At 38.7% G+C, this 17,281-nt stretch overlaps 1 protein-coding gene across 8 annotated transcripts in view; it reads right to left on the reverse strand.

Moving 5' to 3' along the window:
* LOC109055398 (zinc finger protein 385D-like) overlaps positions 1-17,281 on the reverse strand; it is a 97,306-nt gene that overhangs the window by 4,901 nt on the left and 75,124 nt on the right. For 4 of the 8 annotated variants that reach the window (XM_042720459.1, XM_042720460.1, XM_042720461.1 and 1 more), the window contains 3 exons: positions 14,990-15,100; positions 9,050-9,127; positions 8,633-8,855 (listed from right to left, as the gene is read on the reverse strand). In XM_042720459.1, coding sequence (XP_042576393.1) covers positions 8,633-8,855; positions 9,050-9,127; positions 14,990-15,100 — 412 coding nt within the window. The remainder of the gene's footprint in view (positions 1-8,632; positions 8,856-9,049; positions 9,128-14,989; positions 15,101-17,281) is intronic. The other 4 variants (XM_042720462.1, XM_042720463.1, XM_042720466.1 and 1 more) reach the window with 2 other exon arrangements.

Consider the following 17,281-nt stretch of genomic DNA (forward strand, 5'->3'; position numbering starts at 1 on the left):
ATGCAGTACAAGAACCAATTGCTCTGATTTGTAAATTAATCATTTATACTGATTTTGTGGACTTGTTTATGAATCCTTTAAAAATGGGACATTGTCATTTCAATACATCAATACTGTATCCTGACCTGGACCAAGATTTGAATATTTTTAAGTGGGTAGCAAAATACATTTTGTCCATATGATTTCAAGTGAGAACTATCTCTTTAATTCCTTTAAAAAGCCTGTGAATCGGTTCATGTTTTCAAAATGAAAAATGTCCTGACAAGTTTCAGAATAGCAGATTTCAAATCAGGTACTTCAAGGGGATACTGCGCAACAGAGTAACTATCATTGAGATAAACAGGAATACAGAGCTCTTTCCAGATATTTTAGACCACCATGAATTGAAATATGTAACAAAAAGGCAGACACAAGCAAATAATAACAATAGACCATCTGGGAGATATCTGTAAACTATGTTGTGTGTATATGTGTTGTTTTACTTATTAGCTGAAAATCAATCTAACGATCAGTAAGTGAAAGCAGAAATCCATCAGCAGAGCACCACTATACAGCATAAAAATATTCCACTCAAACATCTGAATGTCTGCTAGCTGCAATTTAGCTGTGGGCTAGTGTCCAAATTGGCAGAAATGCACAGGAACACAAACACAAATACAGACACTTTCAGAATGACTGTTTTCAGTCATGCAACATTATTAAGGTTGTGCTTTAACAGACTCAGTGCTCATGTCCTGAAGTTTTATTTTGACCATTTATTTACAGTAAGTCTGCCTTTGAATCTCAAGTGCTGTGTCCTTGTATTTGATCCATTCTGTTAAAAAAGAAGATAAGGGCCATAGCAGCCAGGGCAGTGAGAAATCAAACCAGGAGCACACAGAACAGTTAATACCATGTTTTTACCATCTAAACAAACCTAAAAATGTCAACTAGAAATAACAATTTTCAACCCATATTTGATGGGTTGGAACCCATTGATGTTGGCCACAGAAATAGTCCTCTTTACAAACTGTCTTAAAACATAAAATTGTGAAAATTCATCATATTTATCCAGGGAATGCATTAACTGAAAAAAATGTAGAGACTGAATACAATGTAAAGTGATTTGGATAAAAGCATCTGTCAAATGCATAAATGTAAATGGCCAATTACACAAAGGACAACATGGACAGGCTTAGACATGCTTTCATCCTCAAAAACATGAACAAGGCAAAATAAAACATGACCCAGACTACATTAAACACAGGCTGAAATAAGGATAAACATGGTTTGTGCTGACCACAGAATGTATAGTGTTGTGAATTACTGGCGGCCGATCGCACAAACTACTGAAATTCAAAAGACATTTAAGAACCAAACACTAAAATTACACACACACACACATAAAAAGTCTGCTGAGTTTTGTGTAAGTTGTGTGTGATATATATATTTCTATGTTTGATTTTAAGGGTATTTTTATTTAGTTTTCATGTGTTATATATTTTTTTAATTTTTGTTTTTTGTTGTATATAGGGTGTATTTTGAGAAAAAAGTGTAGAGGAGAAGAAAAAAATTACAATAACAAATCAATGTCAGCAGTCACTAGTCATTCCAGACTCTAATGAAGTCTACGTAAGAGACCTCCCCTGGCAGGACTCCCTTCTGCGTGACACGTAATAGGTGTTTGTAAATTTAGGACCTATCAGAGAGTGCTGAAGTGATGCCTTAGTTTTGCTGAGTTGCACAAGATTTAAACATGTGAAAGTGTTTATTTAGCATACATGTTTGTGAGGAGCGACATATAGGGCCGTTTTTGATATGTGCACAGATCTGCTGAATTCCCCCATCTGGGGAATCAGATAGACTGATCCTTCTGTGCCTCATTGACATTTAGATTATACCAATTCCCCTAAAAGGGGGTTCCTTAGGGGGTACAGATGAAGCGTTTAAGGAAAAAAGAGCAGGAAATGGAAAAGGAAGGTTGGGTGCGACCACACGTGTGTGTGTGTGTGTGTGTGTGTGTGTGTGTGTGAGGTTTGCCTTCACACCTGAGAAATGTGCGAAAGTTAATGAAATGGAGAGAATTGCCTTGGGTAACACTCGGTGCCCATCTCCCTGTGGAAGTGTGTGTGTGTGTCTTGCAGTGGGCTTGTAAAACTGATCTTCAAAGACTAATATGATCTGAGTCACTCTTTCCGTTTTGGACAGCTCACTCTTTGCAAAGACATGCAATGTGAAACATGCGGGGATGGATGTGGAAGAATGGAGTGACGGAGACCGAAGAGAACAGGATAGAGCATGATGGCTATATTTAACTCTCTCTCTTTGTAAAAATAATTCAGCAAATGTAAAAACCGCACTTGTTCATACTACATCAGCAAGCTCATGAAAAAAAGGATCTGTGACATCTGACAGCAAGAGCATTCAAAGTGTTTCAATGGCTGTTATAAAATGGACCCCTTCCTTTAGAAATTTCCAGAACCCCCCTCCCATCCTCCCTTTCCATTTCAGGCATCTTATAGCTGTTAATAACAGCTGACATGCTTGTAGAGTTGTGATTGGCCCCTGCAGCTGCGAGCTTAATGACAGAACAGTGCTAATTTCATCATGCAATCAGCTCAATTTGTGTGTCTGTGTGTGTGTGCTCGCGTTAGCATAAGAGCATTTCAAAATCCACTGAGTGATTAGCTCTCGTGTGTGTGAACGTGTGTGAGACGACACTGGGTTTAAGAGTGTGTTATCTGTTAAATGAGAATGTTAACCCATCAGTGACCAAAATACTGCATTGTACACACACCCAGAGCAGTGGGCAGCAATTTATGCTGCGGCGCCAGGGGAGCAGTTTGGGGTTCGGTGCCTTGATCAAGAGGACCTCAGTCGTGGTATTGCCGGCCCGAGACTCAAACCCACAACCTTAGGGTTAGGAGTCAAACTCTCTAACCACTAGGCCACAACTTCCCCTTAATAAAGATAATATAAACAAATGAATAGATAATATATAAATGTAATAGATAATTTAACAAATAAATATAGGTTTTCAGTCTAAATACATCTTTAATAAAATATTATTTTAATGTTTGTTACAAAATCTAATTTTTATATACATTACAAATGTATAAATAATGTTAAATATATATATAACAAAATACATACAGGTCCTTCTCAAAAAATTAGCATATTGTGAAAAAGTTGATCATTAGGTTTTAATGGTAAGGATGCACAAATAAATACTTTCATATGCTGTTTTACATTCATTGCAAAACATACTGAAATATTTTCCAGCATCTTTATATTGAGCTTTAATACTGATATTTTGGCATACAGCTCATGAAAACCCAAAATTCCTATCTCTGCGGTCGTGCGTCAGGACCTATTCCGTCCTAGCATGTGCCGAAAAAGTGTTTTTTAATAGCAAAAACGTGCAACCTTCCAAAAATCGAACAGCGTGTTCAGTTAGGTGCCCAGAATACTCTTGGTCTTGGAATCCTTATTGCAGAAATGACTGCTGTCCGTATGCGGCGGGCATGGTGTAATTATACTGTGGCCACTGTTAAGGTGTTATGGAGGCCCAGGATGCTTATTATAGCGGCCTTAAACTCACCAAATTGTTGGGTCTTGCGTCTTCAAACTTTTATTCTACTACATAGCATTATACATCAGGTATGTTGTTCAGGACAACAATGTTGATCTGCTGCCGTGGTACAAGTCCTTGTGATGGAAAGAATGCCCATCTTCTCCTGTTCCGGGTTTTGGCTCTTTTTGTTAGTTTTCAATAAGTGGCTTAATGATTAGATATTAGTTTGTCCGCCGCTCATGGCCATAAGCTGGAAGCTGATGAGCCACTTCTACCTGAGTGGCTCTTGTGCACTGTGAGACTGCAGGTTACACCAGCAACATCCCGTGGACACTGTAGACAGCTGGTTTGCATCTCCCTGCACATTTCCGTGATGACACCAACGCAAGTATAAGCTTCCAAAAAACTGATGCATAGCCTACAGAGGGCTGCATGACTGATGCCCTTGGTAAACAGACACAGTGGAACTACATCAGGCCTTAATTACTATGACATGGCACCGTTAAACCAGACCCATGCTAACCTGCTGTGGCTCCTGATGCATCTGATGCAGTGTCAAGTTTAGAGTAGTCCAACTAAAAAAAAAGTAGTCAAAAAAAAAACAAAAAAACAATGCTACTAGCAGTTTTTCCACACAACAATGTATACATCCTAAAAACTGCTCAGTTTGGGGTCAGCTGAACTCAAATATTGTGCTTACAGGACCGATTAGACATTCCCAGAAGCCACCAGCAAGTACATTTTTGTATTTTTGCAAATAGCTGGTATGGAAGAATCGGTTGGCTCTGTGCTATGAGAGCTAATCCAAACACAAAAGCTTTGAGACAAAATTGCAAGCGCTAATCTTCTCATTCTCCATCTCTGTAGCTCTTTTAAACTCTCTCTCGCTCTCTTTGTTCTCTCTTATCTAATCTCTCCTTTTCTTCACTTCTGATTGTACGCTCCCCCCTCATCGTTGCCAAGTTGTGGTCACCATGATGGCGGGAGCCGAATATTAAAATGTTGATTTTATCTTGCTGGTGTTCTTGCTCCCTATTTTTTGCCTAGGGTTCCACTTACATTTGTTCGTGGAAGCAGTCTCTCTCGTCTCTCTCCTTACCCTTCTCTCTCTCTTGAGTTTTCATACAGGCTGGGTTTTTTATAGCAGTTGACTCAGTCTTTAGCAGTTTCTGACTCCCTCCTTCTTCATTTTTTTTTTTTCCATTATCGTATCCCTTAGGGCCCATGGAATTCATGGTTGCCTTTTTAAAAAATGATATTCTATAGGTTTGGGCGAGAGGAGACAGATGAGAAAGATATCATCAAAGTTAAAAGGGGATAAAAAAAGTGAGATATTTCATTGGAGAGGGCAATGCATCAAAGCCTTCTGTTGGTTTTTTTATCATTACTCTCTGTGTCACAGTACTTTTCACAAAGTCCTAATTTTTACTGAATCCCCTGTATATACCTGTCGGGAGTATACATAAAATTTATTGGGGCCTAGGAGAAGTGTTTTGGTGGTGCCCTGACATTTGTGCTTTTTTTATGTTTTAAAATTCGAAAATGAAATAAAGTCTAATGCTCAACTTATACATAAAATATATAATCAGTTGATGATTTTGTGGTGCACATAATAAATCATTTTTTATGTTTTACAAATATTCATTATGTAAATTTACTTGAAGATTTTAATTTTATTCTTGCTGTTACTTTATCAGAATAGGCAAAGATTTCACAGCACAAAACATGCTTTGCAAGTTGCACTTTTTGGAAATAATATTTGAAAGTTATTATAAATCCTCAAGAGCATAAATGATCCACCGGGGGGGCAGAAAACATATAGTAAAATATATATATATAAAGAGCTGTTAATGATGTAGAAGCCACATAACAAATGTAAAGGCTGATTTATACTTCTGCGTCGCTTCGGACCTATGGCGTAGCCTACGCATAGCCTAACAATGCTGTGGCGTGGCGTGACGTGTATCTATAAATAGATCGGAGTGTGTGTTATACACAGACCACAAGCACTGTGATTGGTCTGCTAGAACCCTTTCTTTCATATGTACTTGGGTTTGGTGTGACGGACCACAAGAACACAGGCTTTAATATATTTTAATTTTACACCTTCTTTATATAAAATAAAACAAAGCAAATAACAAGTGTCTTTTCATTTATTATACTACATAGCATTATACATCAGTAGTTGTTCGCGACAAACAATGTTGATCTGCCGTGGTACAAGTCCTTGTGGAGATGGAAAGAATGCCATCTTCTCCTGTTCCATTGTTTTCTCTTTTTGTAGTTTTAAATAATGATTTGATATTTATTTGCCGCCGTCATGGCTATAACGCTTCTCCGATGAGCCACTTCTTCTTTGGCTTTTGTCGTGGTACTGCAGGTTACACCAGCAACATGCCCGTGGACACTGCAGACTAGTGGTTTGCATGTGTACTGCACATCGACGTGGACACCGACGCAGAAGTATAAAAGAAAACTGATGCATAGCCTACGGCTTAAAGGCTACGGCGTAGGTCCGACGCAGAAGTATAAATCAGCCTTAATACATATGAAATCATAGGGTTAATTAGCATGCTAACAGTGTGGCTCCAGATGCATCTGATGCAGTGTCAAGTTTAGAGTAGTCCAACTAAAAAAAAAGTAGTCAAAAAAAAAACAAAAAAAAAAATTGTTATTAGCAGTTTTTTCCACACAACAATGTATACATCCTAAAGATTGGTTTGTTTTGGGTCTGATGTAAAATATTGTGCTTACAGGACCGATTAGACATTCCCAGAAGCCACCAGCAAGTACATTTTTGTATTTTTGCAAATAGCTGGTATGAAGAATGTGTTGGCATGTGCATGAGAGCTAATCCAAACACAAAAGCTTTGAGACTGAGTTGAAAATTGCTAGTGTTATTATTCTCATTCTCTAATAGCCCATCTCTGTAGCCTCTTTTAAACTCTCTCTCGCTCTCTTTGTTCTCTCTTATCTAATCTCTCCTTTTCTTCACTTGTGATTTTACTCTCACTGTTGTGTTTGTGTGAATGGGGCCGAATATTAAAATGTGATTTGATGAGCTTGGTGTTCTTGCTCTCTATCTTTTTGCCCTATCCTTCCACTTACATTTGTTCTCTCTCTCTCTCTCTCTCTCTCTCTCTCTCTTTTTCATACTCAAGCGTCTTTTTTCATTTTTTTTTTTTTCCATTATCGTATCCCTTGGGCCCATATTCAGGTTGCCTTTAAAATCATATTCTATAGAGTTTGGGCAGAGGAGAAGAAAGAAAGAGTTTAAAAGGGATGAAAAGGTAGAGATTATTGGAGAGGGATGGCTCAAAGCCTTCTGTTGGTTTGTTGTTCTGCTCTCTGTGTCACAGTACTTCCCCAAGTCCTTCAGTCAGAAATGAAATCCCCTTAATATACAGGACAGATCATGAAGAGCAAGACTGGAGGATATTCACAGCAGTGAAGGAACTACAGGCAAGCTAAATGCAAGATTCTTCTAAAAAGCATATTAAAACAAAATGACAAAAGTAAAAAGTACATGATCTTAACAAAAAGTTGTCTTTGTTTTCTCCAGACATTCTTGAGGCAGTCACAAACTAACACTTGTATTTCTGGCCCAGATTTTCACTCTTTGCATTTAATGTTATCAAGTTGTTTTATGAAGAGTAATATATATACACTCACCTAAAGGATTATTAGGAACACCATACTAATACTGTGTTTGACCCCCTTTCAGCCTTCAGAACTGCCTTAATTCTACGTGGCATTGATTCAACAAGGTGCTGAAAGCATTCTTTAGAAATGTTGGGCCCATATTTATAGGATAGCATCTTGCAGTTGATGGAGATTTGTGGGATGCACATCCAGGGCACGAAGCTCCCGTTCCCACCACATCCCAAAGATGCTCTATTGGGTTGAGATCTGGTGACTGTGGGGGCCATTTTAGTACAGTGAACTCATTGGTCATGTTCAAGAAACCAATTTGAAATGTTTTCAAGCTTTGTGACATGGTGCATTATCCTGCTGGAAGTAGCCATCAGAGGGATGGGTACATGGTGGTCATAAAGGGATGAACATGGTCAGAAACAAAGCTCAGGTAGGCCGTGGCATTTAAACGTGCCCAATTGGCACTAAGGGGCCTAAAGTGTGCCACGAGAAAACATCCCCCACACCATTACACCACCACCACCAGCCTGAACAGTGGTAACAAGGCATGATGGATCCATGTTCTCATTCTGTTTACGCCAAATTCTGACTCTACCATCTGAATGTCTCAACAGAAATCGAGACTCATCAGACAGCAAACATTTTTTCCAGTCTTCAACTGTCCAATTTTGGTGAGCTCGTGCAAATTGTAACCTCTTTTTTCCTATTTTGTAGTGGAGATGATTGGTACCCGGTGGGGTCTTCTGCTGTGGTAGCCCATCCGCCTCAAGGTTGTGCGTGTTGTGGCTTCACAAATGCTTTGCTGCATACCTCGGTTGTAATGAGTGGTTATTTCAGTCAAAGTTGCTCTTCTATCAGCTTGAATCAGTCGGCCCATTCTCCTCTGACCTCTAACATCAACAAGACATTTTCGCCCACAGGACTGCCGCATACTGGATGTTTTTCCCTTTCCGTCTGGCACCAACAACCATGCCACGCTCAAAATTGCACCTTTCTTTAGCTTGAATGACCATTCTGACATTCTGTTTGGAGTTCAGGAGATTGTCTTGACCAGGACTCACACCCCTAAATGCATTGAAGCAACTGCCCATAATGATTGGTTGATTAGATAATTGCATTAATGAGAAATTGAACAGGTGTTCCTAATAATCCTTTAGGTGAGTGTATATATATATATATATATATATATATATATATATATTATATATATTATATATATATTATAACCTGTGTGCTCACAGTCATAATACCATATTTGAAGCTGAATATTCTCGACACACTCTGAGAGATGTCAGATTACAGAAGTTAAATATGTTGCAGATGCACTTTATGTTGTCAGTAACACATTTTAATCGCATCAAGGCATGTTTCATGCAGTAACAAAAACTCCCACTCGCGCAGCTAATCATCTGTGAGTTCACTTACTTTCCTCCATGGCGGTGTCATCCAACAGGGCAGGAAGTGGATCCGGAGCGCTCAGTTTTACTCTGTTGCTGTCTCTCTCCCTGTCCCTCTCTCGGTCCTTCTCTCTGTCTCGGTTGTGATGTGTGTTGTCGAGTTGTCGTCTCTGCTGTTTGTTCTTCTGAGCCTCTAATGCCTTCAGCTTACGAGCATGTTTATGGCCTTTATAATGAGCTTCAGCCTGATTCTACAGAAAGACAGAAAGAGTGAAAGGAATACAAAACCTTTATAGAACTTCTCACATTTACAGGAACATGCAGACATTCACACCAGTCATGAGATTTTATGTGAAGTTTAGCAAGATCCTGTTTTTTCCCCATACATTCAATGTCCTAACAACTCTAAAATTTATTTGTATATTTAATGAAGTACCCAGCATACATGAGATCTTGAAAACATCCCGGGATGAACTTCACAAAGTTGGAGAGAAGTCCAGGGTGTGCAGTATTGCTTTTGAGGCTAAAAGCAAATAAGACATTTTTTATTTTTGTAACTATTATTTGACTAACATTGTTACATAGATTGCAGTTTTATGTTATTTCATAGTTTTGGTCTCTTTACAATTATTCTTAAATCTGGAAAACATATACTAATTAGTATGTGGGTCAAAATTCTTGACTCACAGTTTACATGACAACAGATATGCATATTAGATTAGATTAGATTAGATTCAACTTTATTGTCACTGTGCAGAGTACAAGTACAGAGCCAATGAAATGCAGTTAGCATTAACCAGAAGTGCAAATAAACAGTGTATATAAAATAAATATGCACAGAATATTGTCACTGTGCAGAGTACAAGTAGTGTTTGTGTGTGTTTTACATTTAAGCCAATTTAAATGATTCTCTTGAAACACTGGCCACTAAACTCATAGTGAACACTATATGCACAAAAAGAAGAATAGGCGACAAAACTACCGAATGTCACATTTTATTATTAGGTCTTTCGACACACACATGTTTTACCAAATAAAAAGGACAACACTTTTAGAGTTCATCTCACTATTTGATGTGAGCATAAGTATTGGAACAGTTGAATTTAAGGCAGATGTAAAAGATTTAAAAGCTAATATTTAGTTGCAGATCCCTTGCATGCAATCAGAGCAGTGAGCCTGCAACCCACAGACATCACCAGACTCTTGGTCTCATCCTTTGAAATGCTTTTCCCATTGTTTGATGTAGGAGATTTGAGTTTTTAACCCATAGACATAGTTTCTGTCTTTAGTCTCCTCTTCAGCTGGTGAAATTCATGTTCAATCAGATTTAAATCTGGAGATTGATTTGGGCAATCTAAGACTTTACATTTCTTTTTTTTTTTTTTGTTTTTTTATTATGCAAACAGACTATTACAATATTTACAAAAAACAAAAATAAATGCAAAAAAAAAACAAATTCAGAGACCAACATAACATACATATCAGTAGAACTTTCCATTTCTTTTAAAGTCCTTGCCTGAACTGAGAGGGTGTTTTGGGTCATTGTCCTGATCCAATATGAAGTGCTTTCTAATGAGTTTGGTGGCATTTTCTTGAATATTGGTAGCCAAGATGATTTTGTACCCTTCCAAATTCATTCTGCTATTGTCATCATCATACATTTCAAGTCATCATTAAAATTAAGAGGTCCTGTTCTAGAGACAGCCATGCATGCCCATGCCATGACACCACCTCCACCAAGCTTTACAGATGAGGTTGTATGCTTAGGATCAAATTTGCCAGTTCCCTTTTGTCCTCCACACTTTTGCTTTTCCAATCACTTAGATAAAGGTTAATCTGGCGGGGACGCGTCTCATCGGTCCATCAACTTCCAAAACTCTACTGGCTCAAATTTGTGAAGAATCTTTCTATTTTTGCTGCTGGTCAGAGGTTTGCATCTTGCTGTAGCTTCTGTAATTCTGTGTCAAATTCTCCTGTGGACTGTAGATTGTCAGAGCTCCACCGCAGCTTTCTGGAGGTTGTGGTGTTTTTACAGACATGTATTTTAGGGTTCATTTTCACAGCTTTTATGATTTGTCTGAAAACTACTGTTGTTTTTCTCAGCCCGATCAGGTCATCGTGGTTGCTGATGTCGCCGGTAGTTTCAAACTCTTGATTTCTCCATGCCCTTTGTTTTCCTTTACTTCTAATTGACTTCCTCTTTTCCTTTAGCATCCAAAATTGCTTGCTTTTCTTTCAGAGTCGGCTTCCTCGTCTTCATCCTGGTTTGTGTGTGTCATCATGAATGCAAGACTTAGAATGCAGAAGCAAATGGATATAACTGATACGACACAATCCCTGTGTTTTTAATTCCTGAAGAATTAATGCAACAGGACACAGCTGAACACTTAGAAAGACCTGTGAGGCAGCTGTTCCAATACTTATGATGCTCACATCAGATAGTGGGGATGAACTCTAAAAGTGCTGATTTCTTAGCTGGTAAAACATCTATGGTTGTTTGTGCAACCAATAATAAAATGAGACATTCTGTAGTTTTGTCTCATATTCATCTTTTAATCATATTTACAGATTTCTTGACTCCACAGCAAACTCTGTAGTTTTGTTTGTCTTTACTGATCCAATACTTATGGAGGGCACTGTATGTTTGAGTGTATTTGCTTCTATGCACACACACACTCTCTCACACACACACACACACACACCCCCACACACACACACACACACACACACACACACACACACACACACACACACACACACACAGTATGGATTAAGGTGATAAGAGTAAATGCCCAGCAGAGGGCCCAAATTACAATTGCAGGTGTCAACTGAAACACACTTTATAATTACACTGTTGATAAATGTAGTGTGTGAGTGTGAGAGATAATGATTGGCATTGTGATGTATTCAAAGACACACAGTACAACACCTCTTCAAGCCAAAAACAAAATTTTTTCTAGACTCCTGCAATCATCTATTGCCATAATCCAGATTTCTGTGCGGTAATAATTCAGCATGTACTGTAATTAAAGCGAAAATGAGCTGTTGACATGCTGAGCTGTGAATCCCTTACTGCATACCGAAGTAATTTTAAAAACTGAAATTGATTTGAAAATGACAATAACGTTGTTTAAAAAGCATAGCAGTAACATTTTAAATTGCAAATGGAATGGCAGTTGGTTAAAGTTTTTCAACTTGCAAATCAAAGCTAACATCCAGTTCATCAAACAAATCTCGGGCTAATATCAGCGCAGAAATGAGTCTGTGGGTCCAGAGGGAGTAATAAACCCGCTCAAATCCTCTTAAGTATTTAGCAGATGACCCTCATCCAGGGACGGAGTTGACAACACTGTCTGCTCAGAACAGATGAGGAGGAAGGATGTTCACACACACTCCTGCTCACACACACACACACACACACACACACACACACACACACACACACATACATACACACACAACTATGTGTGCATACACATATATACACCAATCTGGCATAACATTATGACCACCTTCCTAATATTGTGTTGGTCCCCTCTTCTTGCCAAAACAGCCCAGAGCCGTTGAGGCAGGGACTCCACTAGGCCCCTGAAGGTGTGCTGTGGTATTTGGCACCAAGATGTTAGCAGCAGATCCTTAAAGTCCTGTAAGTGGTGATGTGGGGCCTCCATAGATCAGACTTCTTTATTTAGCACATCCCACCGATGCTTGATTAGATTGACATCTGGGGAATTTAGAGCTCAAGTCAACACCTCAAACTCGTTGTGCTCCTCAAACGATTCCTGGACCATTTTTCCTTTGTGGCAGGGTGCATTATCCCACTAAAAGAGGCCACGGCCACCAGGGAATACTGTTTCCATGAAAGGGTGTGCATGGTCTGCAACAATGCTTAGGTAGGTGGTGATCAAAGTAACATCCACATGGATGGCAGAACCCAAGGATTGTCCAGCAGAACACTGCACAAAGCATCACACTGCCTCACAGACCAGGAACTCCCCACAAGTGCTGCAGTTCTGGAGATGCTCTGACATAGTCATCTAGCCAAACACGCTCAAATTTTTACGCTTGCCCATTTCTCCTGCTTCTAACACATTAACTTTGAGGACAAAATGTTCAGTTGCTGCCTAATATATGCCACCCACTAACAGGTGCCATGATGAAGAGATATTCTCTTCACCTGTCAGTGGTTATAAAGTTATGCCTGATAGGTGTATACATATACTGTATATACTACAATTAATCGTGTCACAAAAGATTTCTGTTTCAAATAAAAGCTGTTCTTTTGAACTTTTTACTTGTTGAAGAATCTTGAAAACAATTACCACAGTTTCCAAAAAAAACAAAAACATTTTCAACAGTGATAAGAAATGTTTCTTGAGCAGAGAAACACTGAACACTGGAGTAATGATGCTGAACATTCAGCTTTGCATCACAGGAATAAATTACATTTTACATAAAAACAATAGAAAACATTGTAAATTGTAATAATCTTTCACAGTTTCAACCAGCTATTTAATATTTCTACCAGCTTATAAGAGAATGTTAGAATAGAGAGAGTAAAATGAGACAAGAGGAAACAGACAGACAGGCTAACAGAAAAACAAAAAGACAGAGAGACAGACGGAGAGATAGATATGGTAAACCACAAGCAGTGGGAAACTAATGAGCAATTGATAGGCTTTCAGACGTCTGACTGAGCAAACTTTGTTGGGCTTCTCTATCAGAATATATCTGGGCTAAAAATACCTTTAACAGCAGTGAAAACTAAACAGCAGAACTACAAATTACATCCTATTCAATAGTTTTTCCACAGCTTTCAGAAACATACAAATACACAAGGATTAGGTGCACAGGTTCATTTTCATGACTAAAGTCATGTACAATATTTTGTGTGAATGTGGGACAAAATAGCAGAAAAAAGTCTGAAGAAACAATCTCTCTCTCTCTCTCTCTCTCTCTCTCTCTCTCTCTCTTTCTCTCTCTCTCTCTCTATATATATGTGTATGTGTATATACAATACACATTTGAAAAAAACAGAAGCAATAGAGTGACAGGACAGTACCCCCAAAAATGAAAATACAGTCATCAAAATTCTTGCAAACTGCCCTGAAACTGATCAAGTGTCACCCAGAGGCTGACAGACACTAAATGTGAGTGGGACATTACTCTTTATTACAACATAAGCAGCATGAATCTGGCAATGGACATGAGCATGCTTTCATTTTTAATGCACATCATCTCAGTTGCGAGGATCTTCTCTCCACTCAAACATGCTGTCCAACGCAGCACTGGACTTGCCAGAAACAACAAAGACTGTTAAAGCTGCCTGGATCATGTTATTTATATATAATAAACATACATAAAAAGCTGTACTCTAAACCCGCACAAATCTTTTATTTGCCATCAAACAAACAAAAAATGGATAAGGGCTGAGGTGATTTTGACTGTTAAGACTGTTTCCATGAAAGTAGTTCTTATGACACATTGTATTTCAAGTCTTCCTAGCTAATATAATAGCTTTGATTGAGGAACAGGGTGAATTTTTGTAGTTGTATTCCTGAACCTCACTGGGAAATTTCATTGGGACACATCTTGAGATCCAATAAAGGTGTCTTGTGTGTTACAACTAAATGTGAATGAGCTGCAGCTGAGGGGAAGATTTTCAGCGACCTACATTTTGGTCAGTTTTTCTCTCAAAGCTAACATATGATTCAAAATATAGCAAACTAGTCATATGATTCACTATTACAGTGCTATTTGGTGCTTAACAGCCATGATCACCATGAAATGTTGTTGTATGCAAAATAATTGTATGAAGAAAAATTATTTTGTGCTCAATGGAAAAAAACAGCATTTGGGTTGGGAACTACACAGAAGTGCAAATAATGACAGAATTTTCATTTTGGGGTGAACATATTTCAATAAAATATTTTAATGAAAATGTCTGTCCTTTATTTTATGTAGCACCAATTTTATGTAAGCAATGAGAGACTTAAGGCTGTGCTATACTGTATTCAATATAGTGCCTTATATTGCTTAATAGGGATTGGGTTACAGTAAGTCTGCAGTAATTACAATAATAAAATTGAAGTCAATGGGAAGTACCATTTAACTAGTTAAATGTGTGTGTGCTTGTGTGTGTGTTTGAGAGAGAGAGAGAGAGAGAGAGAGAGAGAGAGAGAGAGAGAGAAAGAGAGATGTTAAAGGGACTGTGATAATTTCACATTATCAAAGACAAAGTGAGAAAACGAAAGAAAGAAAGAAAGAAAGAAAGAAAATAGATAAATGCCGTAAGGGATGAAACAGATTTTACCCATCAAGCGTGATGTTCATTGTCCGTCATCACAAATGCGGAGGGTAAAACACACACACACTACACACTAACCGTGGAGTTGAAGCGCAGGTGGCAGATATTGCATGAGATGACCTGTTTTTTCTTCAGGGACTGAGGAACACCAAACGTATGGTTTATCACAGCCTTCTGCACCGGGTCCATCTGAGGGAGGGTTGAGAAAATGAAGTTAAAATGAACTGAAGAAAAAAAAAGTATACAAATCACTTCGAATCACCAGACTCACTATCTGCTCATTCAAACACATTCCTTCCATTCCAGCGGCAACCCTGAACCTGACGCCCGGGGCCGAGGGACTTTCCCTTGACACCCCTCGCCATGGGAACACACACCACATCACAATGACTCTGCAGCTGGTCGCACGTCTATTTGTTTTAGAGCCTCAAGAATGTTCTTGTTGTTCCTCTGCAGTCATCCCTGACTGGCTGGGACGCTTCCAGGTCAATGTGTGTGTGTCAGTGAGTGTATGTGTCTGGTGAAGCCGCCTATTGTTGACTCTGAGTACTGGAGAGGGTCAGGAGATGGTGGAGCATGATATTAATGCAGGAATGAAGGAGATGATGAGATGAAATGAGACGAGAGATGATGACACCATTGAGAAGTGATGAGAGAAGAGAGGAGATATGATGAGCTGAGCAGAAGACAAAAGAAACAGTAAAAAGATGAGAACAGATAACAAAAGACAAGAGGAAAATGCATGAGATGAGCAGAGAAAAGATGCAATAAAAAGATGAGAAATAAGATGAGATGAGATGAGATGAGAAGGAGCAGTGAAAACCAAAGAAGAGCAGTGAAACAAGAAGAAATGAGAAGAAACCAGCAGAGAAGAGACAAGAAGAGATGAAAGATAAGATATTGGATTTTGAAGTGAATGTGAAGTTGGGGGAAGAGAAGAGAATGGGATAGGTTTAGCAGTGATATTGGGTGAAAAGAAGCAATAAGAGATGAAAAGAGACAATTTTATATGCTGCAGTTGGCACGGTATATAATCTTTTTTGTATACAATAAATTACATGCTTCAGAGTGCGCAGATGTACTCATGTCCTGGTCATGTTATTTTATTTTTGGAGTCTGCTGTTTGGGAATGCAGTTGTGGGAGTTAATTATAACAAAGCACTTTGACGAGACTTTGCTCAAGCATATTATGTCAAAACTAGCATTTCAGATGCTGTGCAATGAGATTGGTCCGTTGGTTTGTCCAGTTTCATTCTGTCCCATTGCAAAGTCACGTCTTTTTTAATGCGCATTAAAGGGGTCACATGATGCGATTTAAATGTTTCCTTTCTCTTTGGAGTGTTACAAGCTCTTGGTGCATAAAGAAGATCTGTAATGTTGCAAAGACTAAAGTCTCAATTCCAAAGAGATATTATTTATCAAAGTTAAGAGTTAACCACACCTTGCTAAAACGGCTCGTTTAAACGCCCCCACATGTCTATGTCAAGATGTGGGAAGATTTGCATAACACTGCCCAAATGTTCATGCAAAAAAAAGAAGGCGTAACTTTTATTCTTACTCTTGCTGCCTCCGCCATGTTGTGGAGACGCTGTGTGTTTCGAAACTACTTTATTTGGCCTTCCAAAAGAGGACGATATCCGCTTCATCATGCCTAGTGCTGATCCGTGCTGGTCACTGAGGAAATACATCAACTTCACGCTGTGGATTGCCTACAATGAATCTGTGCTCAAAAGCTGTTCTATAAAGAGGGGCAATTCCAACTTTGCAGGAACAGTCTGGTGCTTCTGACTCTCAGCCTGTAAGTACATTTTTTTTTTTTTTATTTAATTTGTTTGTTGTTGATTATTAAGTGGTTTTTTTTGAGTGGTGAGTAGAGCTTGTTGTTTGTTGTTTCGCTGATCATAAATGCAGACATGGTTTCATGTTTTCGCAGCACAATACGCAACACAATGCGTAAAAAGACAGTATAAGTCATTATAATCAGTAATTATGTCCCCACTGGATTCAACAGATGCCTTGTTTTGTCTCGTCGTGCTGGCACACAGCATCACAGTATGGTGAGGGGTGTAACATTTCCGTCACATGCTTGAGGTATTTGGCCAATCACAATGCGCTGGATAGCTGGCCAATCAGAGCACACCTCGCTTTTCAGACCGATGAGCTTTGTAAAAATCGACACGTTTCAGAAGAGCGAGCAACAATAGTGTACAGTATGTAGCAAATAATGTTTTTTTAACCTTAAAGGGATACTCCACCCCTAAATGAACATTTTGTCATTAATCACTTACCTCCATGTCGTTCCAAACCCGTAAAAACTCTATTTGTCTTCAGAACACAATTTAAGATATTTTGGATGAAAACCGGGAGGCT

This window comes from Cyprinus carpio, chromosome B3 (assembly GCF_018340385.1).
Source record: "Cyprinus carpio isolate SPL01 chromosome B3, ASM1834038v1, whole genome shotgun sequence".
Lineage (NCBI taxonomy): Eukaryota > Metazoa > Chordata > Actinopteri > Cypriniformes > Cyprinidae > Cyprinus > Cyprinus carpio.